Genomic DNA, 27,500 nt, shown 5'->3' with positions numbered 1-27,500 from the left:
GTGTGACTGGATCTGTCCTAACCCACCAAGGTGTGGTTGGTTCTGTCCTGACCCACCAAGGTGTGGTTGGTTCTGTCCTAACCCACTAAGGTGTGGTTGGTTCTGTCCTGACCCACTAAGGTGTGGCTGGATCTGTCCTAACCCACTAAGGTGTGACTGGATCTGTCCTGACCCACTAAGGTGTGGTTGGTTCTGTCCTAACCCACTAAGGTGTGGTTGGTTCTGTCCTGACCCACCAAGGTGTGGTTGGTTCTGTCCTAACCCATCAAGGTGTGGTTGGTTCTGTCCTGACCCACTAAGGTGTGGTTGGTTCTGTCCTGACCCACTAAGGTGTGGTTGGTTCTGTCCTAACCCACTAAGGTGTGACTGGATCTGTCCTGACCCACTAAGGTGTGGTTGGTTCTGTCCTAACCCACTAAGGTGTGCTTGGTTCTGTCCTAACCCATCAAGGTGTGGTTGGTTCTGTCCTGACCCACCAAGGTGTGGTTGGTTCTGTCCTAACCCATCAAGATGTGGTTGGTTCTGTCCTGACCCACTAAGGCGTGTGTTAGTGTGGGCCGTTGTCAACAGCTGAGACCCAAAAGAGTCTGTAGTTTCTCCTACACAACTCCTCAACACGGTGTCCATGTCCTTGAACTGGCCTTGTGTCTCATCCAGGTGTGTCTCTCTGTAGGTATCCGATAGGGAGGACTGACTGTGAGCTGAGCCAGTCAGGAGTGTGTTTGTACTGGTAACTCCCAGTAGAGGCTGGGACGAAGCGTCCGTCTCCTCTTCATCACCATCATCCCCATACTTATCTTCCTCATCGATGAAGAGCGGATCGAAGCAGATTTCCGGGTCCATCGGCAGCTCAGACTCTTGGTCCTCCATGCCCTGTGATGAAGAGGAGGAAGACGAAAGTGTGAACAGAAGTTGTGAGTTATGTTGTAAACCTAATAATATTATATTTTAGAAAAGCCAGCTGCGATCACGTGCTCTCACCACTGGTGTCCCCCAGGGCTCAGTTCTAGGCCCTCTCCTATTGTCACGTCCTGGCCAGTATAAGGGTTAATTGGTATTGTAGTTTGGTCAGGACGTGGCAGAGGGTATTTGTTTTATGTGGTTCGGGGTGGTGTTTTGGAAAAAGGGTGTTTGATTTAGTATTTCCGGGTTTTTGGGTTATGAAGGCAGCTGTGTGGTGTTGCCATTGATTGGAAGTCCTATATTAGTTGGGTGTGTTTGTTTGTTTAATTGTGGGAGATTGTTCTGTGTTTCGCCTTGTGCCTTGCCAGACTGTCGGTATATCGTTCGTTCACTTGTTTTGTTATTTTTGTACGTTCATTTTGGGAAGTTAATAAATGTTAAAAATGAACAAACACAGTCCTGCTGCATTTTGGTCCTCCTTCACCGACGATAACCGTGACAGAATCTCCCACCAAACCAGGACCAAGCAGCAGAGGAAGGAGCAGTGGGATTGTGAGTTGGACTATGGTGAGAGATGGACTTGGGAGGAGATCTTGAAGGGAAAAGGCTCCTACACTTGGGAAGAGATCCAAGCAGGAAAAGATTGCCTTCCATGGGGACAGGTGGTAAGAGAGAGAGAGGAAAGGCGAAAGGCTGGTATGGACCGGGAACGTTTCCGAGGAACACGACTGGCGTTGAAGCACGAGAGGCACCCCCAAGAATTTTTTTTGGGGGGCACACGGGTAGTTTGGCTAGGCATAGGAAGAGCCGGAAGCCAGCTACCCGTGGTTATATGGAGGAGAGTATGAGGTGGAGAGCGCCATGTTTCGCTGAGGAGCGCACTATCTCACCCATACGCACGCACAGTCCGGTGCGCGTTATTCCAGCCCCTCGCAGGTGCCGTGCTAGAGCGGGCATCCAGCCTGGTAGGAGGATGCCTGCGCAGCGCATCTGGTCGCCGGTACGCCTCCGAGGACCAGGCTACCCAACTCCCGCTCTACGCACGGCTACCATCAGGCCCCTGCACAGCCCAGTCTGCCCTGTACAAGCACCCCGCTCATACAGGGCTACTAGTTCCATCCAGCCAAGACGGGTTGTGCAGGAGGTAAGATCAAGACCGACTGTGCGCCTCCATAGCCCTGGATTTCCAGCTCCTGTCTCTCATGCGGACCCGGAAGTGCGTCAACCCAGTCCGACTCGTCCTGTTCCCGCTCCCTGCACTAGCCTGGAGGTGCGTGTTCCCAATCTGGTAAGCCCAGTACCAGCACCACGCACCAGGCTTCAAGTGCGTAAACCCAGCCTCGCCAGTCAACAGTGCCCAGACCGCCCTGAACTGCCGGAGTGCCCAGACTGCCCTGAACTGCCGGAGTGCCCAGACTGCCCTGAACTGCCGGAGTGCCCAGACTGCCCTGAACTGCTGGAGTGGAACGGCCAGAACCGGAGCCACCTCCAGAGATAGGTGGGTTGGGGAGGGGGGGTGTAGCACAGTGCCATCGTTGACGGCAGCCAGCCTCCCTTCCCTCCCTTTAGTAGGGGGGAATTTTTCTTTTGGTGTTGTTTGGGGTTATTTTTGTTAAGGTGCTTCCGGGGTGAGCACCTTTAAGGGGGGGGGGGGGTACTGTCACGTCCTGGCCAGTATAAGGGTTAATTGGTATTGTAGTTTGGTCAGGACGTGGCAGAGGGTATTTGTTTTATGTGGTCCGGGGTGGTGTTTTGGAAAAAGGGTGTTTGATTTAGTATTTCCGGGTTTTTGGGTTATGATCTTTGTTTACGTATTTCTATGTTTATCTAGTTAGTTGTATGTCTATGTTTGGTTATTTGGGGTGGACTTCCAATTGAAGGCAGCTGTGTGGTGTTGCCTTTGATTGGAAGTCCTATATTAGTTGGGTGTGTTTGTTTGTTTAATTGTGGGAGATTGTTCTGTGTTTCGCCTTGTGCCTTGCCAGACTGTCGGTATATCGTTCGTTCACTTGTTTTGTTATTTTTGTACGTTCATTTTGGGAAGTTAATAAATGTTAAAAATGAACAAACACAGTCCTGCTGCATTTTGGTCCTCCTTCACCGACGATAACCGTGACACCTATTCTCGCTATACACCAAGTCACTTGGCTCTGTCATATCCTCACATGGTCTCTCCTATCATTGCTACGCAGACGACACACAGTTAATCTTCTCCTTTCCCCCTTCTGATAACCAGGTGGCGAATCGCATCTCTGCATGTCTGGCAGACAATCAGTGTGGATGAAGGATCACCACCTCAAGCTGAACCTCGGCAAGACGGAGCTGCTCTTCCTCCCGGGGAAGGACTGCCCTTTCCATGATCTCGCTATCACAGTGGACAACTCCATTGTGTCCTCCTGCCAGAGTGCTAAGTGCCTCGGCATGACCCTGGACAACACCCTGTCGTTCTCCGCTAACATCAAGGCGGTGACCCGATCCTGTAGGTTCATGCTATACAACATTCGCAGAGTACGACCCTGCCTTACACAGGAAGCGGCGCAGGTCCTAATCCAGGCACTTGTCATCTCCCGTCTGGATTACTGCAACTCCCTGTTGGCGGGGCTCCCTGCCTATGCCATTAAACCCCTACAACTCATCCAGAACGCCGCAGCCCGTCTGGTGTTCAACCTTCCCAAGTTCTCTCACGTCACCCCGCTCCTCCGCACACTCCACTGGCTTCCAGTTGAAGCTCGTATCTGCTACAAGACCATGGTGCTTGCCTACGGAGCTGTGAGGGGAACGGCACCTCCGTACCTTCAGGCTCTGATCAGGCCCTACACCCAAACAAGGGCACTGCGTTCATCCACCTCTGGCCTGCTGGCCCCCCTACCTCTGCGGAAGCACAGTTCCCGCTCAGCCCAGTCAAAACTGTTCGCTGCCCTGGAACCCCAATGGTGGAACAAGCTCCCTCACGACGCCAGGACAGCGGAGTCAATCACCACCTTCCGGAGACACCTGAAACCCCACATCTTTAAGGAATACCTGGGATAGGATATAGTAATCCTTCTAACCCCCACCCCCAAAAAAAAGATATAGATGTACTATTGTAAAGTGGTTGTTCGACTGGATATCATAAGGTGAATGCACCAATTTGTAAGTCGCTCTGGATAAGAGCGTCTGCTAAATTACGTAAATGAAAAATGTAAATGAAATAGTTTGTTTGGTGGACAGGCACGCCAACCACAGAGTCTGTAGGTGAAACACACTCAACAGACTGGGTGGTGTTGTGTTTTTGAACAGGATGTTTTAGTCAACTGTCTGAGGTCAGGAACAGAGGAAGGGGCCATGCGGGGTAGGGGTTACGGTGAGGTGGGGTGCATTACAGCAATAAGCCTAAAGAACGTCGGTCACCACGGGACAGCTGCCCTAGCCTAGCGCCGACTGACAGCTGGGATCAGACGCACGCACGTACGCACGCACACACACACACACACACACACACTATGTGCGTTTACTCTTATGGTTGACACACATTGACTTGTATCCTAATACACAGGCATTCACAGAAACACTGTGACACCCTCTAGCGTGGCTTGTAGCCTCTGGCTCTAACGCTTTAGCAACTGGCATGACATAGAGTACATTACAGAGTACATCATCACAACATGTCATGTACCAGTCGATGGACAAGCTATTCATACTGCGTCAGGAAGACTAAGCTAGGTGTTTAGCTGTAATGACTCTTCTTGTTGTTAAGCTAGCCAGAGCTAGCTTTAGCCTACTCTGTAATGACTCTGCTTATTAAGCTAGCCAGAGCTAGCTTTAGCCTACTCTGTAATGACTCTGCTTGTTAAGCTAGCCAGAGCTAGCTTTAGCTTACTCTGTAATGACTCTGCTTGTTAAGCTAGCCAGAGCTAGCTTTAGCCTACTCTGTAATGACTCTGCTTGTTAAGCTAGCCAGAGCTAGCTTTAGCCTACTCTTTAATGACTCTGCTTGTTACTTTACTGGAAACACTCGTTGTTGAGTCCCATCGTAACATTTCAGTGTTTTCTTGTGATCTCACCAAGTAAACAAAAAAACTAACTTTTCTTGTCAGGACCAGTCTTTAGAGGCAACCCCCCTAAAAAAAAGAAAAGAGCTGCTAACTCAAAAGAAAAACACTGCTGTATCTGTGTTATACAGTTTTTGGAACCTGTGAATGAACTCTGGAAAACTACCTAGCTGTAAGCACCCTCTTGTGTCAATTGATGTACATTTGAAATATGTGAACACGTGAGGACCACTGTTTTCAGTGCCAGTCTCTCTGCAGTGTCGCCGGTGCCCTGGGATTGACAGCTACCGCCATGGCATGGGCACCAGCTGTCTCTCTTCCTGCCTGGGCAGGGTACACATGGAGAAGACACATTCCTACAGAGCCTCCGTCATAAGCCTCCCGCTTATGTCCGCCATGTACAAACTGCCTTACAGTTCACTGCCCACAAACTGCCTTACAGTTCACTGCCCACAAACTGCCTTTCAGTTGACTGCCCACAAACTGCCTTACAGTTGACTGCCCACAAACTGCCTTTCAGTTGACTGCCCACAAACTGCCTTACAGTTGACTGCCCACAAACTGCCTTACAGTTGACTGCCCACAAACTGCCTTTCAGTTGACTGCCCACAAACTGCCTTTCAGTTGACTGCCCACAAACTGCCTTATAGTTGACTGCCCACAAACTGCCTTACAGTTCACTGCCCACAAACTGCCTTACAGTTCACTGCCCACAAACTGCCTTACAGTTCACTGCCCACAAACTGCCTTACAGTTCACTGCCCACAAACTGCCTTACAGTTCACTGCCCACAAACTGCCTTACAGTTCACTGCCCACAAACTGCCTTACAGTTGACTGCCCACAAACTGCCTTACAGTTGACTGCCCACAAACTGCCTTACAGTTCACTATTCAGATTCAGAGTGGTACAAACCTGCATTGACCAAACAACTACTTTATCAGGACATAAATAACTGTGACTCTGCTATACAGATAAACACTCTGAAAACCGATCCAGAAACAAACTTTAAGTAGCTGTTTGACCACGATCTCAAAAAAACACACAACTTGTTAAAGTTGATGTTATTAGATATGTTTAATAAACTTACCATTCAGCAGATCCCTTCTCTCCAATCCCTCCTCCGTCCTTAGACAGTATATCCACAGGATGAAACTGAGACAGTGGGTCTGGAGAAGAAAGAGTGAGGGGAGGATAAGAGAGAAAGGAAGGAGGGATGAAGAGAGAGAGAGAGAGAGAGAGAGAGAGAGAGAGAGAGAGAAAGAAAGAGATAGAGAGAGGATTGACTCTGCCTCCTCTCCAACAGTCACTGGGCTGCTATGCGTTACCCTGGCGACTCTGATTCGGTTTACATGTATTAATAAACACTTGTCTGTAGGGAGAAAGAGGAGACAGAGTGGACTGGCTCTGTCAGAGATATAAGTTGGTTCCCAAATGGCACCCAAATTCACTAAGTAGTGCATTACATTTGACCAGGGCCTAGAGGACACACAGACTACATCTTAACAATAGATTATTTATCCTTCATTTAATTGGCACAATGTTGGAACCAATGTCCAATGACGTAACTGACGTAACTGTTCCACGACAGCTACATTCCATTTGAATGCAGAATAGAATGCTTGACAGTTGTTTGACAAAGTTCTTATGGGGAGGGGCCATAGTGGCAATATCCAATAGGAGAAGAGAGAAGGCGGGGGATGATTTAATAGGAGGAAGTGTGTGTGTGTGTGTGTGTGTGTGTGTGGTGAGCAGGCCGTGGATTCCTCCAATGCCTGTTCATTATCGAGCCATCTTTATATAGCCCTGTGCACTTTGCCTGCCTCACACAAGATATCAGAGAACAGGGTTGGTTTCCCCCCCCCCCACCCCCACCCCCAAATCTCTGGGGATATACATGATGGAACACAGGTGTTCCTTCCTGCTGTCTGTCTATCTCGAGAAAGAGAATCTATCACGTGTTTTTTGTTGTAAAGTAATGGAGTTTATATCTAAGTTGATCATTAATTGACTGATCTGATGTTTAACATAAATAATATACGCAATCTAGCAAACACTTTTCTCCAACGTGACTTACATTCACGCATGCATACATCTTACTTATGGGGGGGGGTCCCCAGGAATCGAACCCACCATCCTGGCATTGTAAGCACCCTCGCTCTACCAACTGAGCTACAGAACACTAAATGTTTACATTAAAGTCACCACAAGGTGATGCTAAACTCTCAATTAAAAGTCTTCTTGGTCTGTCTGTAACTCCGTGGGTGGTGTGGAGACATACAACTGCACGTTTTACAGTCAGTATATCAGTTAGGTACAAAGTCCCCAGTCTGTCATAGTCACGGTTTCTCCTTGGACAGACTCTGTGTCTGTCTCTTTCTCTAAACAGCGGTTCAGATGAATCAAGCCCATTCTTTAAACATGTATAAACATACATTATCCTCAATAACATGATATTATACTGAGGGCCCGATTCAATCAGATCCACTTAAACCAGAATACCCATAACTGTGTTAGAGATGTGAAATCCACAAGCGTTTCCGGGCATTATACCTAAAGCGGACAGTGCCATTGGCTGCACCGAGCCGCATTAAGAGAAATCACAAGTAGCCTTGGAATGTGAGATGTAATCTACACCTCCATTAGGATGATAGATGACAGATGTAATATACACCTCCATTAGGATGACAGATGTAATCTACACCTCCTTTAGGATGACAGATGTAATCTACACCTCCATTAGGATGACAGATGTAATCTACACCTCCACTAGGATGACAGATGTAATCTACACCTCCACTGGATGACAGATATAATCTACACCTCCATTAGGATGACAGATGTAATCTACACCTCCACTGGATGACAGATGTAATCTACACCTCCATTAGGATGACAGATGTAATCTACACCTCCACTAGGATGACAGATGTAATCTACACCTCCATTAGGATGACAGATGTAATCTACACCTCCATTAGGATGACAGATGTAATCTACACCTCCATTAGGATGACAGATGTAATCTACACCTCCATTAGGATGACAGATGTAATCTACACCTCCATTAGGATGACAATTGTAATCTACACCTCCATTAGGATGACAGATGTAATCTACACCTCCACTAGGATGACAGATGTAATCTACACCTCCTTTAGGATGACATATGTAATCTACACCTCCATTAGGATGACAGATGTAATCTACACCTCCATTAGGATGACAGATGTAATCTACACCTCCACTAGGATGACAGATGTAATCTACACCTCCACTAGGATGACAGATGTAATCTACACCTCCACTAGGATGACAGATGTAATCTACACCTCCACTAGGATGACAGATGTAATCTACACCTCCACTAGGATGACAGATGTAATCTACACCTCCACTAGGATGACAGATGTAATCTACACCTCCACTAGGATGACAGATGTAATCTACACCTCCACTAGGATGACAGATGTAATCTACACCTCCACTAGGATGACAGATGTAATCTACACCTCCATTAGGATGACAGATGTAATCTACATCTCCACTAGGATGACAGATGTAATCTACACCTCCACTAGGATGACAGATGTAATCTACACCTCCATTAGGATGACAGATGTAATCTACATCTCCACTAGGATGACAGATGTAATCTACACCTCCATTAGGATGACAATTGTAATCTACACCTCCACTAGGATGACAGATGTAATCTACACCTCCATTAGGATGACAGATGTAATCTACACCTCCATTAGGATGACAGATGTAATCTACACCTCCACTAGGATGACAGATGTAATCTACACCTCCACTAGGATGACAGATGTAATCTACACCTCTATTAGGATGACAGATATAATCTACATCTCCACTAGGATGACAGATGTAATCTACACCTCCACTAGGATGACAGATGTAATCTACACCTCCACTAGGATGACAGATGTAATCTACAGATGTAATCTACACCTCCACTAGGATGACAGATGTAATCTACACCTCCATTAGGATGACAGATGTAATCTACACCTCCACTAGGATGACAGATGTAATCTACACCTCCATTAGGATGACAGATGTAATCTACACCTCCACTAGAATGACAGATGTAATCTACACCTCCATTAGGATGACAGATATAATCTACACCTCCACTAGGATGACAGATGTAATCTACACCTCCATTAGGATGACAGATGTAATCTACACCTCCATTAGGATGACAGAAATGCTCATTATGTCCTTTAATGAGTTTTCAGTTTGATCGTAATTATTTCTATATAGACTACTTTTTTTGCTCGTAACTTCTAACACAAGTGGGGCGTACGGAGTGATTTCAAACACAGAAACTCTATTTGAATTTTAATTTAATATTGTCAAATTTAGAATGCACAAATTGAACGATTGAATTCAGAAAATTAACTTGTATTTCATGATTTGAAATTGAATGAATGTTTCATTCAGTTTTTACATTTAATTTCAATGTAATTGAAATTTCAAATTCAATATAAATATGGTAGATATTGCATTCATTGTCTGTATCCAGTTTACAAACCATCATTTCAAGTTGATTAAAGTTTCATATTTTCAATTTCTCAGATGCATTCAGATTCAGTTTTCAAATTCAGTTCTCTAAATTCAGATTCAACATCCTGGTACTTTGCCAGCCAGGAATTGTAGAAGAGAACAGATGCTCTCTACAATCAACAGGGTTCTGGTGGTTTCTGAAGCCAATGTGGCACGTTGAATTTATTTTCTTCCAATGAATTTGGCCCTAGCGTTTTAACCATTTGGCTACAAGCTGTTATGTTGTCATTCCTGAAAGCTATGACTCTGGAACATGGTCGTGCCTTCCGTTCTTAACTATGGATACTTTAGAAGGGAATGTGAATAGCCCTGTCATAGCCTTTCTAAGGATAGCTTTTCCACTCCCTAATTCATCTTGCTCTTGTGACTGACTGGATGCTAACCGGGTCTCCTGAATGTCACAAGACTGTGTTAGCACACTTAGCTAAAGCCCATAGGGATGAGTTCAGGAAGCTAACACAAGTCTTCAGGTCTTCAGCAAGATTACTCATGAAAAGAGCATGTACCTCGGTTGCATTTCACCCCCACTTTGACCTCATACTCAGAGATCTGGGCACCAATAGAACTGACTGTGTTCCAACTCAGGCCTACTGCACAACATCACTTTCTGTAGCAAACAGAAGCAGATGGATCTAAGCACCCCAATGAGAGTGCAACAGCATGTGATGAGCAACCTTGCCTGAGACATCGAGACGTGTTCGTTTGACCGAAATGGTTCTCACCCAGGTCTCCTTGGTGTCAGACAATGCAACTTTTTTTCAGATCTGACATGTTATTCATAACACAAGCATGGTCCCTGAACCACCTGTGTTACTCTTCGGCCCACTTTGACCTTCTCCTCCTCCATGAGACACATCCAAGTCACAGAACCAAGGCTTTAGCCCAGCAGGCTAACACAGTCAGTCACATGTTACCCTTGTAATGAGTACCCTGGCTGGAGACTCGAAACTACCGCACCTCTTACTGTAACTACCGCGCCTCTACTGTAACTACCGCACCTCTTACTGTAACTACCGCGCCTCTACTGTAACTACCGCGCCTCTACTGTAACTACCGCGTCTTGAAGACTTGTATTAGTGTTGCAGATGTGGATCTGTGAAACTCACTCCTCAGCCTGAAGGTTTGCCCCTTGAATGGCTTTTTTAATAGGAGCATGGTGTGCCACAGGACGGTGGTCACGGGGGTTTTCCAGGCAGAGTTCCAGAGTTTAAGTCTTGTATCAGGGGGAACCGGTACTCGCTAAGCAAGCTGGACTCTCCAGTTGCTCTCAGCTCAACAGCTGGTGTTGCTGAGGAATGAGTTTAGGGGTGAACATAGCAGATGGGGGGAATCTGTGAAACTCACTCATCAGCCTGCGCAATTGTAGAAGGCCTTTTTCAATTGCGTGGTGTGTTGGAACTCTTCAGGATGCCGGGCCACGTGAGTTTGAGGCAGAGGTCCAGAGTTCGAGTCTTGGTATGAGCTGAACCAGGGAAAAGCTGTACTCACTGAGCAAGCAGCTTGTTGTCTTTTACATGAGCTTCCTTATCTAATCCCTATGGGCTTTAGCTAAGTGGGCTAACACAGTCTTGTAACATGTTGGAGCCCTAGGTCCGGTTTCCCCGATAGCGATAGATCTTAGGTTTATGAGTGTTTAAAACCTCTTAGGAACCCCTTAACCTGTCTGGGCTAGGGGGCAGTATTTTCACGGCCGGATAAAAAACATACCCGATTTAAACTGGTTACTACTCTTTCCCAGAAATGAGAATATGCATATAATTTGTAGATTTGGATAGAGAACACTCTGAAGTTTCTAAAACTGTTTGAATGGTGTCTGTGAGTATAACAGAACTCATATGGCAGGCAAAAACCTGAGAAAATTCCAAGCAGGAAGTGGTCTGTCTGCGAATTTGTAGTTCTCCCTTTGCTTCTCTATCGAAACTACAGTGCCCGTGGGGTTATGTAGCACTTTCTAAGGCTTCCATTGGCTCTCTAAAGCATTCAGAAAGTGGATTGACGCGTCTCCTGTCTCTGGGCAGATAACAGGAGCACAGTTTGTCAGTGGACTGCCTGGTGGCTAAGAGATTGGAAATGCGCGATCACGAGACCTCGCCATTTTTTCTCTTCCTTTTTGAATGAATACAGCATTGTCCGGTTGGAATATTATCACTATTTTATGAGAAAAATACCATAAAAATTTATTTTAAACAGAGTTTGACATGCTTCTAAGTACGGTAATGGAACATTTAGAATTTTTTGGTCTCGAAATGCGCTCGCACGTTACCCTTTGGATAGTGACCTGAACACACGAACAAAACGGAGGTATTTGCACATAACTATGGATTATTTGGAATAAAAACAACATTTGTTGTGGAAGTAGCAGTCCTGGGAGTGCATTCTGACGAAGATCAGCAAAGGTAATCCAATTTTTCTAATACTAATTCTGAGTTAAGTGAGCTCCGAACTTGGCAGGTGTCAAATTAGCTAGCCGTGATGGCTGAGCTATGTACTCAGAATATTGCAAAATGTGCTTTCGCCGAAAAGCTATTTTAAAAATTGACATAGCAATTGCATAAAGGAGTTCTGTATCTATAATTCTTAAAATAATTGTTATGTATTTTGTCAACATTTATCATGAGTAATTTAATAAATTCACCGGAAGTTTTCGGTGGGAATACAATTTCTGAACATCACACGCCAATGTAAAAAGCTGTGTTTTTATATAAATATGAACTTGATTGAACAAAACATGCATGTATTGTATAACATAATGTCCTAGGAGTGTCATCTGATGAAGATCATCATAGGTTAGTGCTGCATTTAGCTGTGTTTTGGGTTTTTGTGACATATATGCTTGCTTGAAAAATGGCTGTGTGGTTATTTGTGTCTATGTACTCTCCTAACATAATCTAATGTTTTGCTTTCGCTGTAAAGCCTTTTTGAAGTCGGACAATGTGGTTAGATTAACGAGAGTCTTATCTTTCAAATGGTGTAAAATAGTCGTATGTTTGAAATATTGAAATTATAGCATTTTTTAGGTTTTTGTTTTTCGCGCCACGCTCTTCCACTGGCTGTTGAATAGAGTGGGACGCGTCCCACCTAGCCCATAGAGGTTAACGCTCGAATCCCATTAACGGGATAGATTTGACAACATCCGGTAAATTGCAGAGCGCAAAATTAAAAAATACTAACTAAGTAATATTAAACATTCATGACGATACAAGTGTTTTACATCATTTAAAAGATAAACTTCCTGTTAATCCAGCCGCTTTGTCAGATTTCAAAAAGGCTTTACGGCGAAAGCATACCATACGATTATCTGAGGACAGCGCCCCGCATACAAAACCATGAAAAACATTTTCCAACCAAACAGATGCATAACGAAAGTCAGAAATAGCAATAAAATAAATCGTTTACCTTTGAAGATCATCTTTTTGCAATCCCAAATGTCTCAGTTACACAATGAATGGTCGTTTTGTTCGATAATGTCCCAAAAATGTCCATTTATTTGGCGCGTTTGATTCAGAAATACACCGGTTCCAACTAGCCCAACATGCCTACAAAGTATCTAATAAGTTACCTGTAAACTTGGTCCAAACATTTCAAACATTTCTAATCCAACCTCAGGTACCCTAAAATGTAAATAATCGATTCAATTTAAGACGGAATAATCTGTTTCCTATACCGGAGAAAAACAACACGGAGCGCGTTGCTGTTCACGCGCACATAAAGACTAGAGTCCTTCTGAGTGACACATGGAAAGATAGGACTACTTCTTCATTTCTCAAAAGAAAAACATTGAACAATTTCTAAAGACTGTTGACATCTAGTGGAAGCCATAGGAACTGCAATTTGGGTCCTAATAAATCAGGTTTCCCATAGACACCCATTGAAAAATCCAATGACCTCAAAAAAAAATTCCCCTGGATGGATTGTCCTCGGGGTTTTGCCTGCCAAATCAGTTCTGTTATACTCACAGACATTATGTTAGCAGTTTTAGAATCTTTAGGGTGTTTTCTATCCACATATACCAATTATATGCATATCCTAGCTTCTGGGCCTGAGTAACAGGCAGTTTACTTTGGGCACGCTTTTCACTCTGACGTTAAAATACTGCCCCCAAGCCTTAATAAGTTTTAAACATGCATTCTTCGTACAACGGCCGAAGATGTAACACGCTTTCTTCCTACAACGGCTGAAGATGTAACATGCTTTCTTCCTACAATGGCTGAAGATGAAACATGCTTTCTTCCTACAACGGCCGAAGATGTAACATGCTTTCTTCCTACAACGGCTGAAGATGTTACATGCTTTCTTCCTACAACAGCTGACGATGTAACATGCTTTCTTCCAACAACGGCTGAAGATGTAACATGCTTTCTTCCAACAACGGCTGAAGATGTAACATGCTTTCTTCCTACAACGGCTGAAGATGTAACACGCTTTCTTCCTACAACGGCTGAAGATGTAACATGCTTTCTTCCTACAACGGCTGAAGATGTAACATGTGTTTTCCCAGAACACCACGCAGAGGAAACGTTCACTAAGTGCGTCGTTGATACTGATAGGATCGAAAGAAAGGCAGCACTGCTCTCAGATCAGATTTATCCATTCAAATCCTACCTTAACATTAAAATTATTCCACAATACTGTCACGTTGTATAAGGATCAGAGACAGCTGTAGGAATACATTAAACTTCTATTTTTATTACTCCACCCAAAATACAACATGTCATGAAAAAAGGCATGGCGACGAAGCCCAAAACAAACATGTAAATAAAATACACAGGGATTCTTCCCACTGGGATTCTCTGCCTCTAACCCTATTACAGGGGCTGAGTCACTAGCTTACTGGTGCTCTTCCATGCTATCCCTAGGAGGGGTGCGTCACGTGGTCTTCCTGTCTGGGTTGGCGCCCCCCCCCTTGGGTTGTGCCGTGGCGGAGATCTTTGTGGGCTATACTCAGCCGTGTCTCAGGATGGTAAGTTGGTGGTTGAAGATATCCCTCTAGTGGTGTGGGGGCTGTGCTTTGGCAAAGTGGGTGGGGTTATATCCTGCCTGTTTGGCCCTGTCCGGGGGTATCATAGGATGGGGCCACAGAGTCTCCTGACCCCCTCCTGTCTCAGCCTCCAGTATTATTTATGTTGTAATAGTTTATGTGTCAGGGGGGCTAGGGTCAGTCTGTTATATCTGGAGTATTTCTCCTGTCTTATCCGGTGTCCTGTGTGAATTTAAGTATGCTCTCTTTAATTCTATCTCTTTCAGAGGACCTGAGCCCTAGGACCATGCCTCAGGACTACCTGGCAAGATGACTCCTTGTTTTCCCCAGTGACACATACTGATGATGGATCAGCTCCTAGAGCGCTGTTATCACCTATGGTTGCAGATATAGAAGCGGCTCACCCAATAACGATGCAGATTTGGCGTCATCATTGTTCGCATGTTGAGGCTACACGTCATGAAATACAAAAAAAAAACTCATTTGAATGAACATGACATTTATTTCAATATCGTTGTAGGCTATTTATCTTTTAATGCAGTCATCTCGGGTTTTCATTTGGGAGCATTTTTATTTATTTATTGTTTTGAAAAAAAAAATTGTTTTGGTAGTTAACGTTGTTGTGAATTTATTGGTGGTTACAGGGAGACTGATAAACACTGGTTTTATGTTTAATGGAGGTCTTCTGTGTGTACAGTAAAACATCTAACGACATACGTAGCTGTTCGAGTGGTCTGAGGCGGGCGTTAGATTTACGCAAGTGTTTTCAAGTGCAAAGTTAATAACGATGGTTTTTGGAAAACAACTCAGAGATTTAACGATTCTCCTACGAAAATTCGAACAATAAACTCATAGCCTTAAGATGCTTTAGGGAAACAGGTCCCTGGTTTGAACACAGTCAGTCACAACTAGCAAGGTTAAATAGGAAGTGGGAAAGCTATCCTTACAATGGCAGGGATATTCAAATATATTGTTATTTATTTTACCAGGAAAGTTGACTGAGAACACATTCTCATTTACAGCAACAACCTGGGGAATAGTTACAGGGGAGAGGAGGGGGATGAATGAGCCAATTGTAAGCTGGGGATGATTAGGTGACGGTATGAGGGCCAGATTGGGAATTTAGCCAGTACACCGGGGTTAACACCCCTACTCTTACAATAAGTGCCATGGGATCTTTAATGACCTCAGAGAGTCAGGACACCCATTTAACATCCCCCTATCACTGCCCTGGGGCATTGGGATATTTTTTAAGACCAGAGGAAAGAGTGCCTCCAACTGGCCCTCCAACACCACTTCCAGCAGCATCTGGTCTTCCATTCAGGGCCTGACCAGGACCAACCCTGCTTAGCTTCAGAAGCAAGTGGGATGCAGGGTGCTATGCTGCTGGTTATGGGGGCCAATATTTCAGGTTTTTGTTCTAGTCCCTTCTGCGTGTCCTGTGATTATTATGTAGGGGGAAAAGAAGGCAGGAGCATGTTCCAGAGAGTCATAGCTTTCAGTAATGGCTGATAGTCCAAACATTCAACATTCCACATAAGAAACCGCCAGACATCTGATTAACATAGAAAGCGTTTGATTCTGTCTGTTCTCTTCTACAATTCCTGGCTGGTAAAGTACCAGGATGTTGAATCTGAATTTAGAGAACTGAATTTGAAAACGGAATCTGAATGGATCTGAGAAATTGAATATATGAAACTTTGATCAACTTGACATTATGGTTTGTAAACTGGATACACAGACAATGAATGTAATATTTACCATATTGAAATGGAATATATAAATGATTGAATTTGAATATTCAATTAAATTGAAAATGTATTTATTTTTTTATTCATTAAATTCAGTTTCAAATCAGGAAATACGAGTCAATTTCTTGAATTCAATCAACAACAAAAATATATAGTATATTATTCAAATACAGTTTCTGTTGGCACTGAAATCGCTTCATAGGGGCACTGCAACACCATCATTAAGTTTGTTGACGACACAACATTGGTAGGTCTGATCACCGACAACGATGAGACAGTCTATAGGGAGGAGGTCAGAGACCTGACCGTGTCGTGCCAGGACAACAACCTCTCCCTCAACGTGATCAAGACAAAGGAGATGATTGTGGACCACAGGAAAAGGAGGACCGAGTACGCCCCCCATTCTCACCGACGGGGCTGCAGTGGAGCAGGTTGAGAGCTTCAAGTTCCTTGGTGTCCACATCACCAACAAACGAACATGGTCCAAAACACACCAAGACAGTATGGCAACTGCTCGGCCTCCGACCGGAAGGACAGAGGGTAGTGCGTACGGCCAAGTACATCAATGGGGCCAAGCTTCCTGCCATCCAGGACCTCTATACCAGGCAGTGTCAGAGAAAGGCCCTAAAAATTGTCAAAGACTCCAGCCACCCTAGTCATAGACTGTTCTCTTTGCTACCGCACAGCAAGCAGTACCGGAGCGCCAAGTCTGGGTCCAAAAGGCTTCCAAACAGCTCCTACCCTCAAGCCATAAGACTCCTGAACAGCTAATCAAATGGCTACCCAGACTATTTGCATTGCCCCCCCCCGCTGCTGCTGCTACTCTCTGTGTTATTATCTATGCATAGTCACTTTACCTCCACCTGCATGTACATATTACCTCAATTGTGCCACCGCACATTGACTCTGTACTGGTACCCCCCTGTATATAGCATCCACATTGACTCTGTACCGGTACCCCCTGTATATAGCCTCCACATTGACTCTGTATCGGTACCCCCCTGTATATAGCCTCCACATTGACTCTGTACCGGTACCCCCTGTATATAGCCTCCACATTGACTCTGTACCGGTACCCCCTGTATATAGCCTCCACATTGACTCTGTATTGGTACCCCCTGTATATAGCCTCCACATTGACTCTGTATCGGTACCCCCTGTATATAGTCTCCACATTGACTCTGTACCGGTACCCCTGTATATAGCCTCCACATTGACTCTGTACTGGTACCCCCTGTATATAGCCTCCACATTGACTCTGTACCGGTACCCCCTGTATATAGCCTCCACATTGACTCTGTACCGGTACCCCCTGTATATAGCCTCCACATTGACTCTGTACCGGTACCCCCTGTATATAGCCTCCACATTGACTCTGTACCGTAACACCCTGTATATAGCCTCCACATTGACTCTGTACCGTAACACCCTGTATATAGCCTCCACATTGACTCTGTACCGTAACACCCTGTATATAGCCTCCACATTGACTCTGTACCGGTACCTCCTGTATATAGCCTCCACATTGACTCTGTATTGGTACCCCATGTATATAGCCTCCACATTGACTCTGTACCGGTACCCCCTGTATATAGCCTCCACATTGACTCTGTACCGTAACCCCCTGTATATAGCCTCCACATTGACTCTGTATTGGTACCCCCTGTATATAGCCTCCACATTGACTCTGTACCGGTACCCCCTGTATATAGCCTCCACATTGACTCTGTACCGGTACCTCCTGTATATAGCCTCCACATTGACTCTGTACTGGTACCTCCGTATATAGCCTCCACATTGACTCTGTACCGGTACCTCCTGTATATAGCCTCCACATTGACTCTGTACCAGTACCCCCTGTATATAGCCTCCACATTGACTCTGTACCGGTACCCCCTGTATATAGCCTCCACATTGACTCTGTACCGTACACCCTGTATATAGCCTCCACATTGACTCTGTACCGTAACACCCTGTATATAGCCTCCACATTGACTCTGTACCGGAACACCCTGTATATAGTCTCACTATTGTTATTTTACCGCTGCTCTTTAAATACCTGTTACTTTTATTTCTTATTCTTATTCGTATTTGTATATATATTTTTTTATTTTATTTTAAACTGCATTATTGGTTAGGTGCTTGTAAGTAAGCATTTCACTGGCCACAGGTCTACACCTGTTGTATTCGACGCATGTGACCCCATGCAATTTGATTTGATTTGATCTGTGGCTTTGTGACAATGACCCCAAGATCAGTTGCTCATCGATTTGGCTCCAACCCACCTCCGACAAGCCAAAACATCCACTATGCGGGTGTCTGCTATCGCTGATTAACGCTTTGATCTGATTGGATCTAGACCTGAGTGTCCAACAGCATGGTCTGTCTAGGAGGTACCGTACTTCCAGTACGTTCCTTTGTTGGATATAACATTTATCGTAGAGCAAAAAAAAACTTTTAACATTTAATAGCTTGTTCTACGGACATAACCAAGAGTCAATTCGATGCTCAAACTTGTGTATTCTGTTTCATTAAGGTCTCTCATCATGTAATTCTCAACTATCTCCCCTCATAGACACCACCTTATAAATCTGTCTCTCTCCTCTCCCTGTCCCTTAGAGAGCTTATGATAGAGATACTGTCTGTCTCTCCGATGATGATGATGATAGAGGGATGGGAGAGAGAGAGTAAAGGCGGGATGAAGCGATGGCTCACTGTGTTTTAAGTTAGATGAGTCAAACATCTCCCAATGAAAATAATACGGAATAGGGCTACTTGACCCACTTCCTCAGTCTTAGGTACAGATCTAAGATTATATCTGCCTCTTCCGTGACTTTATATTCCATTTTTTTTTTTTTTTTTTTTACATAACATAACATATTCCGTGTAACAGAAACCCTTTGACCCTGGAATTACTAATGCCATGATCTACCAGGTGAGCAGAGACAGAGACAGAGACAGAGAGAGAGAGAGAGAGAGAGAGAGAGAGAGAGAGAGAGAGAGAGAGAGAGAGAGAGAGAGAGAGAGACAGAGAGAGAGAGAGAGACAGAGAGACAGAGAGACAGAGACAGAGACAGAGAAGACAGAGGCAGAGACAGCCAGACAGGGTCGTTTACATATCATTCCTTTCCTTTTCTTCTACTGTCTTAAATGGTTTCAGTCTGAGGTAACTTCTACATGGTTCCTCCCCAGGTCAGTGAGACCAAGTACAAACACTGATTTAATATACAGTACCTTCAGAAAGTATTCATACCCCTTGACATATTCCATATTTTGTTGTGTTACAGCCTGAATTCAAATTGGATTAAATATATGTTGTTTTTGTCAACCATTTCCACACAATACCCCATAATGACAAAGTCAAAACATTTTATATACAGAAATATCTAATTTACAATAAATATTCACACCCCTGGCTCAATAAATGTTAGAATCACCTTTGGAAGCGATTACATCTTTAAGTCTTGGTAAGTATTTAAGAATTCAGCACACATGGATTGTACAATTTTGCACATTATTCTTTAAAAAAAAGTCTTCAAACTCTGTCTAGTCGGGTGTTGATCATTGCTACACAGCCATTTTCAAAACTAACTACTGTAGGCCATTCAGGAACATTCACTGTCATGTTGGTGAGCAACTCCAGTGTAGATTTGGCCTTGTGTTTTAGGTTATTGTCCTGCTGAAAGGTACGGTTGTCTCACAGTGTTGGAAAGCAGACTGCACCAAGTTTTCCTCTAGGATTTTGCATGTACTTAGCTCTATTCCGTTTATTCTTATTAGAAAAAATCTCTCTAGTCCTTGCCAATGACAAGCATACCCATAACATGATGCAGCCAGCACCATGCTTGAAAATATGAAAAGTGGTCCTCAATGATGTGTTGTCTTACACTTTCCTCAAACATTCAGGACATACATTTCTTTGCCATATTTTTTGCAGTTTTACTTTAGTGCCTCATTGCAAACAGGATGCATGTTTTGGAATATTTTCATTCTGTACAGGCTTCCTTCTTTTCACTCTCAATTAGGTTAGTATTGTGCAGTAACTAGAATGTTGTTTATCCTTCCTCCTATCACAGCTATTAAACGCTGTAACTTTTTTTAGAGTCATCATTGGCCTCATGGTGAAATCCCTGAGCAGTTTCCTTCCTCTCCGGCAACTGAGTTAGGAAGGACGCCTTTATCTTTGTAGTGACTGGGTGTATTGATACACCATCCAAAGTGTAATTAAAAAGTTCCCCATGCTCAAAGGGATATTGAATGTCTGCTGTTTTTTTTTTTTACCCATCTTCCAATGGGTGACCTTCTTTGCGAGGCATTAGAAAACCTCCCTGGTCTTTGTGGTTGAAACTGTGTTAGAAATTCACTGCTCGACTGAGGGACCTTACAGATAATTGTATGAGTGGGGTACAGAGATGAGGTAGTCATTCAAAACTCATGTTAAACAATATTATTGCACACAGAGTGAGTCCATGCAACTTATTATGTGACTTGTTAAAGCACATTTTTACTCCTGAATTGATTTAGGCTTGCAGTAAGAAAGGGGTTGATATTTAATGATTTAAGACATTTCAGCTTTTCATTTTTTATTAATTTGGAAACATTTCTAAAAACATAACTACAGTTTGAAATTATGGGGTATTGTGTGTATTATGTCATACTGCAGTATATATTATATCAGTTTAATAGTACAGATGTTATACTGCAGTATATATTATATCAGTTTAATAGTACAGATGTCATACTGCAGTATATATTATATTAGTAGTACAGATGTCATACTGCAGTATATATTATATCAGTTTAATAGTACAGATGTCATACTGCAGTTTATATGATATCAGTAGTACAGATGTCATACTGCAGTATATATTATATCAGTTTAGTAGTACAGATGTCATACTGCAGTATATATTATATTAGTAAGTACAGATGTCATACTGCAATATATATTATATCAGTTTAAAGTACAGATGTCATACTGCAGTATATATTATATCAGTTTAATAGTACAGATGTCATACTGCAGTATATATTATATTAGTAGTACAGATGTCATACTGCAATATATATTATATCAGTTTAACAGTACAGATGTCATACTGCAGTATATATTATATCAGTTTAATAGTACAGATGTCATACTGCAGTATATATTATATTAGTAGTACAGATGTCATACTGCAGTATATATTATATCAGTTTAAAGTACAGATGCCATACTGCAGTATATATTATATCAGTTTAATAGTACAGATGTCATACTGCAGTATATATTATATCAGTTTAATAGTACAGATGTCATACTGCAGTATATATTATATTAGTAGTACAGATGTCATACTGCAATATATATTATATCAGTTTAACAGTACAGATGCCATACTGCAGTATATATTATATCAGTTTAATAGTACAGATGTCATACTGCAATATATATTATATTAGTAGTACAGATGTCATACTGCAGTATATATTATATTAGTAGTACAGATGTCATACTGCAGTATATACTATATCAGTTTAATAGAATGCTGTGACATCTCCTCTCCTCTCCTCTCCACATTAAGGAAGAAGCATTAAGTCTCAATACATTTTGTCCTTGTATTATCATGTCGAGTACAATGTTGAAACAGTGTCCAGAACTAGAAACACCCTCACACACACACACACACACACACACACACACACACACACACACACACACACACACACACACACACACACACACACACACACACACACACACACACACACTGACCAGCTGTGACTAAACTAAACTCCAGTGATCCTCCACAGCATAGCACAGCAAGGCCAACACAAAAAACAATGGCTGTCAAAGTTACTATGGTTACGTTAATCCCATGCCTTGACTCCCAGACCTTGAGGGAGGGAGGGAGGGAGGGACACAGACATACACACACACTCTCTCTCTCTCTCTCTCTCTCTCTCTCTCTCTCTCTTTCTCTCCCTGTCTCTGTCTCCATGCCTCTCTCTCTCCTTGCCTCTCTCACTGTCTCTCTCTCTCCTTGCCTCTCTCCCTGCATCTATCTCTCCCTGCCTCTCTCCCTGTCTCTCTCTCCCTGTCTCTCTCTCCCTCTCTCTCTCCCTCTCTCTCTCCCTGTCTCTCTCTCTCCCTGCCTCTCTCTCTCCTTGCCTCTCTCACTGTCTCTCTCTCTCCTTGCCTCTCTCTCCCTGTCTCTCTCTCTCCCTGCCTCTCTCCCTGTCTCTCTCTCCCTGCCTCTCTCTCTCCCTGCCTCTCTCCCTGTCTCTCTCTCCCTGTCTCTCTCTCCCTCTCTCTCTCTCCATGCCTCTCTCCCTGCCTCTCTCTCCCTGCCTCTCTCTCTCCTTGCCTCTCTCACTGTCTCTCTCTCTCCCTGCCTCTCTCCCTGCCTCTTTCTCCCTGCCTCTCTCTCTCCTTGCTTTGCTCTCTCTCTCCTTGCCTCTCTCTCCCTGCCTCTCTCTCTCCCTGCCTCTCTCCCTGTCTCTCTCTCCCTGCCTCTCTCTCTCCCTGCCTCTCTCCCTGTCTCTCTCTCCCTATCTCTCTCTCCCTCTCTCTCTCTCTCTCCATGCCTCTCTCCCTGCCTCTCTCTCCCTGCCTCGCTCTCTCCTTGCCTCTCTCACTGTCTCTCTCTCTCCCTGCCTCTCTCCCTGCCTCTTTCTCCCTGCCTCTCTCTCTCCTTGCCTCTCTCACTGTCTCTCTCTCTCCTTGCCTCTCTCTCCCTGCCTCTCTCCCTGCCTCTCTCTCCCTGCCTCTCTCTCTCCTTGCCTCTCTCACTGTCTCTCTCTCCCTGTCTCTCTCTCCCTCTCTCTCTCTCCATGCCTCTCTCCCTGCCTCTCTCTCCCTGCCTCGCTCTCTCCTTGCCTCTCTCACTGTCGCTCTCTCTCCCTGCCTCTCTCCCTGCCTCTTTCTCCCTGCCTCTCTCTCTCCTTGCCTCTCTCACTGTCTCTCTCTCTCCTTGCCTCTCTCTCCCTGCCTCTCTCCCTGTCTCTCTCTCCCTGCCTCTCTCTCTCTCTCTCTCCCTGCCTCTCTCACTGTCTCTCTCTCCCTGTCTCTCTCTCCCTGTCTCTTCTCCCTCTCTCTCTCCCTGTCTCTCTCTCTCCCTGCCTCTCTCGTCTCTCTCTCCCTGCCTCTCTCCCTGTCTCTCTCTCTCCCTGCTTCTCTCTCTCCCTGCCTCTCTCTCTCCCTGCCTCTCTCCCTGTCTCTCTCTCCCTGCCTCTCTCTCTCCCTGCCTCTCTCCCTGTCTCTCTCTCCCTGTCTCTCTCTCCCTCTCTCTCTCTCTCCATGCCTCTCTCCCTGCCTCTCTCTCCCTGCCTCGCTCTCTCCTTGCCTCTCTCACTGTCTCTCTCTCTCCCTGCCTCTCTCCCTGCCTCTTTCTCCCTGCCTCTCTCTCTCCTTGCCTCTCTCACTGTCTCTCTCTCTCCTTGCCTCTCTCTCCCTGCCTCTCTCCCTGCCTCTCTCTCCCTGCCTCTCTCTCTCCTTGCCTCTCTCACTGTCTCTCTCTCCTTGTCTCTCTCTCCCTCTCTCTCTCTCTCCATGCCTCTCTCCCTGCCTCTCTCTCCCTGCCTCTCTCTCTCCTTGCCTCTCTCACTGTCGCTCTCTCTCCCTGCCTCTCTCCCTGCCTCTTTCTCCCTGCCTCTCTCTCTCCTTGCCTCTCTCACTGTCACTCTCTCTCCTTGCCTCTCTCCCTGCCTCTCTCCCTGTCTCTCTCTCCCTGCCTCTCTCTCTCTCTCTCCCTGCCTCTCTCCCTGTCTCTCTCTCCCTGTCTCTCTCTCCCTGTCTCTCTCTCCCTCTCTCTCTCCCTGTCTCTCTCTCTCCCTGCCTCTCTCCCTGTCTCTCTCTTTCCCTGCCTCTCTCCCTGTCTCTCTCTCTCCCTGCCTCTCTCCCTCTCTCTCTCTCCCTGCCTCTCTCCCTGTCTCTCTCTCCCTGTCTCTCTCTCCCTGTCTCTCTCTCTCTCTCCCTCTCTCTCTCTCCCTGTCTCTCTCTCTCTCCCTCCCTCTCTCTCTCTCCCTGTCTCTCTCTCTCTCCCTGTCTCTCTCTCTCTCCCTCTTACATACACACAAAACCTGTAGTAGAGCCATGAGGGTCTATCAGAGAAAGACTGTCTTCCTCTTTTCCTCTCCTGTTAGTTAATATCATCCCTTCTCTACCTTGATTACATCTCTTTCCTCTGTTTTCTTTCATTCCCTGTGTTGGATGGTGAGATCATATGTCTGTGGGTGGGGGTAATCAGAACTTTAGGAAACTAAATATTTGTGAAGGGAGAAGTTACTGAGTGTCCCACTGAGATAGAACATATGTGGAAGTAGAAGTTACTGAGTAGCTATCCTCTCTGTGGGTTCAGTCACAGTGTCTCTGTGGGTTCAGTCTGTCTGTCAGGAGCATTGTGATAAAGAGTCAACAGTGTAACAAGAGATACAGTGAGACATATTTATAGCTAATAATCCCTGTCTTTGGTTGGAGATCCTAGATCGTGAAGGTTCATTAAGGGTTGAATGATGTTGATGAGTTTTGTAGTGTGTGTGTGTGTGTGTGTGTGTGTGTGTGTGTGTGTGTGTGTGTGTGTGTGTGTGTGTGTGTGTGTGTGTGTGTGTGTGTGTGTTGGTGTAATGACTTGGAAAAAGAGAGGCACTGGAGAAGCCATGATGGAGTGTCTGAGAATGTCCCCAGAATGGGAGAGGGTGTAACATATTGGTATACAGAGAGAGAGAGAGAGAGAGAGAGAGAGAGAGAGACAGCGCGAGAGAGAGAGAAGACAGGCTGTGTGCACACTGCCCACAAAATGAGGTGGAAACTGAGCTGCACTTCCTAACCTTCTGCCAAATGTATGACCATATTAGAGACACATATTTCCCTCAGATTACACAGATCCACAAAGAATTCGAAAACAAACCTAATTTTGATAAACTCCCATATCTACTGGTTGAAATACCACAGTGTTCCATCACAGCAGCAAGATGTGCGACCTGTTGCCACAAGAAAAGGTCAGCCAGTGAAGAACAAACACCATTGTAAATACAACCTATATTTATGTTTATTTATTTTACCTTTTGTACGTTAACTATTTGCACATCGTTACAACACCGTATATAGAAAAACTATGATATTTGTAATTGAATTGAGAGAGATGGTGTAACACATTTTAATCTCTAGTTCCATATAAAATCCAGCATTCCTCTGTTGTTACTCACCTCTCTCTCTCTCTCTCTCTCTCTCTCTCTCTCTCTCTCTCTCTCTCTCTCTCCCCTCTCTCTCTCCTCCTCTCTCTCTCTCTTCTTCTCTCTCTTTTTGCCTCTCTCCTCTCTCTTTAGGTGACATACTTCCTCCTCCCCTTGAGCTAAACCACGTAATCCAACCACACCGTCACTCTGGGGCTGCGTTCCAAATGGCCCCGTATTCCCCTGGAGTTGTACTACCATTTACACCTGTACTCCAGTCTCACAGATAGAACACACTGCTGTTTACAGCCCTGACAGCATCTGCTGTTGAGAGTGTGTGTGTGTGTGTGTGTGTGTGGGGGAACACCATCCATACCAGGCTAAATGTATAATAAATACTTAATGACCGTTTCAGAGCCTCTAATGATGTACAGTACGTGTTAATAAAGTTTTAAAAAAATCAAAATGTTGTGATGGGGTGAATTTTCAGGGTGAATCTGGGATCCAAATTGAGCACAGACAGTGGCACATATAATGTTACAAGACGTTTCCTGTGTCCGTCGTCCACACCCCTTTTGTTTTAATAAAGTTCAGTTGAGAGAGATCAAAGGTCACATCATACGTACATCCTGATTGTGATGTCACTGTCCTGTGTAATGACACCCCGTGGAGAGGCTGGGAGGAAAGAGGGAAGAGAGGGAGGGAGAGAGAGAGAGGGAAGAGAGAGGGAGGAGAGAGAGGGAAGAGAGGGAAGAGAGAGGGAGGGAGGAGGAGAGAGGGAAGAGAGGGAGGAGAGAGAGAGAGCGGGAGGGAGGAGGAGAGAGAGAGAAGAGAGGGAAGAGAGGGAGGAGAGAGAGAGGGAGGGGGGAGGAGAGAGAGGGAAGAGGAATACTGGATGGAAAACCAACAATCCCAAATAACACATGGAGCCACACCCTTCAGAACGTTCAACACCAAAACATTTTATGTTCGTGTTTTTGAAGTGAGCGGTGACCCCAAAGTTCATCTACTTTAATCTAGTGTTTTTATCGATCATTAACACACAGTGGGATCTACACAACAGGGGATACACTGTATACACTACCGGTCCAAAGTTTTATAGCACCTACTCATTCAAGGGTTTTTCTTTATTTTACTAGTTTCCACATCTTAGAATAATAGCGAAGACATCAAAACTATGAAATAACACATATGGAATCATGTAGTAACCAAAAAAAGTGTTTTATATTTGAGATTCTTGAAATAGCCACCCTTTGCCTTGATGACAGTTTTGCACACCCTTGACATTCTCTCAACCAGCTTCATGAATAGAATATACTAGAATACAATAGAATAGAATACAATAGAATAGAATAGAACAGAATAATACAGAATAGAATAGACTAGAATATAATAGAACAGAATAGAATATCACTGAATAGAATAGAATAGAACATAATAGAATATAATTGAACAGAATAATACAGAATAGAATAGAATATAATAGAACAGAATAGAATAGAACAGAATATCACTGAACAGAATAGAATAGACTAGAATATAATAGAACAGAAAAGAATATCACTGAACAGAATAGACTAGAATAGAATAGAACAGAATAGAATAGAACAGAACAGAATAGAATAGAACAGAATAGAATAGAACAGAATATCACTGAACAGAACAGAATAGAACAGAATATAATAGAACAGAATATCACTGAACAGAATAGAATAGACTAGAATATAATAGAACAGAATAGAATATAACAGAATAGAATATCATTGAACAGAATAGAATAGACTAGAATATAATAGAACAGAATAGAATATAACAGAATAGAATATCATTGAACAGAATAGAATAGACTAGAATATAATAGAACAGAATAGAATATAACAGAATAGAATATCATTGAACAGAATAGAATAGACTAGAATATAATAGAACAGAGTAGAATAGACTAGAACATAATAGAACAGAGTAGAATAGACTAGAATATAATATAACAGAATACATCACAACACATCCGCCACGCTGATCCTCAACACTGGGGCCCCTCAGGGGTGCGTGCTCAGTCCCCTCCTGTAGTCCCTGTTCACCCATGACT

General features: G+C 44.2%; 1 protein-coding gene across 1 annotated transcript in view; it reads right to left on the bottom strand.

Annotated features, from left to right (window-relative positions):
• Window positions 1–6,239, bottom strand: part of sync (syncoilin, intermediate filament protein) — a 13,299-nt gene extending 7,060 nt beyond the window's left edge. Inside the window, exons 1-2 of the mRNA XM_014178777.2 lie at window positions 6,024–6,239; window positions 1–873 (exon numbers count right to left, since the gene is read on the bottom strand). The exon at window positions 1–873 is cut by the window's left edge and continues 1,320 nt beyond it. Coding sequence (XP_014034252.2) covers window positions 1–873; window positions 6,024–6,026 — 876 coding nt within the window. The 5' untranslated portion in view covers window positions 6,027–6,239. The remainder of the gene's footprint in view (window positions 874–6,023) is intronic.
• Between the last annotated feature and the right edge of the window lie 21,261 nt (window positions 6,240–27,500).

The sequence above is a fragment of the Salmo salar genome, chromosome ssa27 (assembly GCF_905237065.1).
Source record: "Salmo salar chromosome ssa27, Ssal_v3.1, whole genome shotgun sequence".
NCBI lineage: Eukaryota > Metazoa > Chordata > Actinopteri > Salmoniformes > Salmonidae > Salmo > Salmo salar.
Note: the sequence above shows the minus strand (reverse complement) of the source record. Positions and strands in the feature narration are given on the sequence as shown.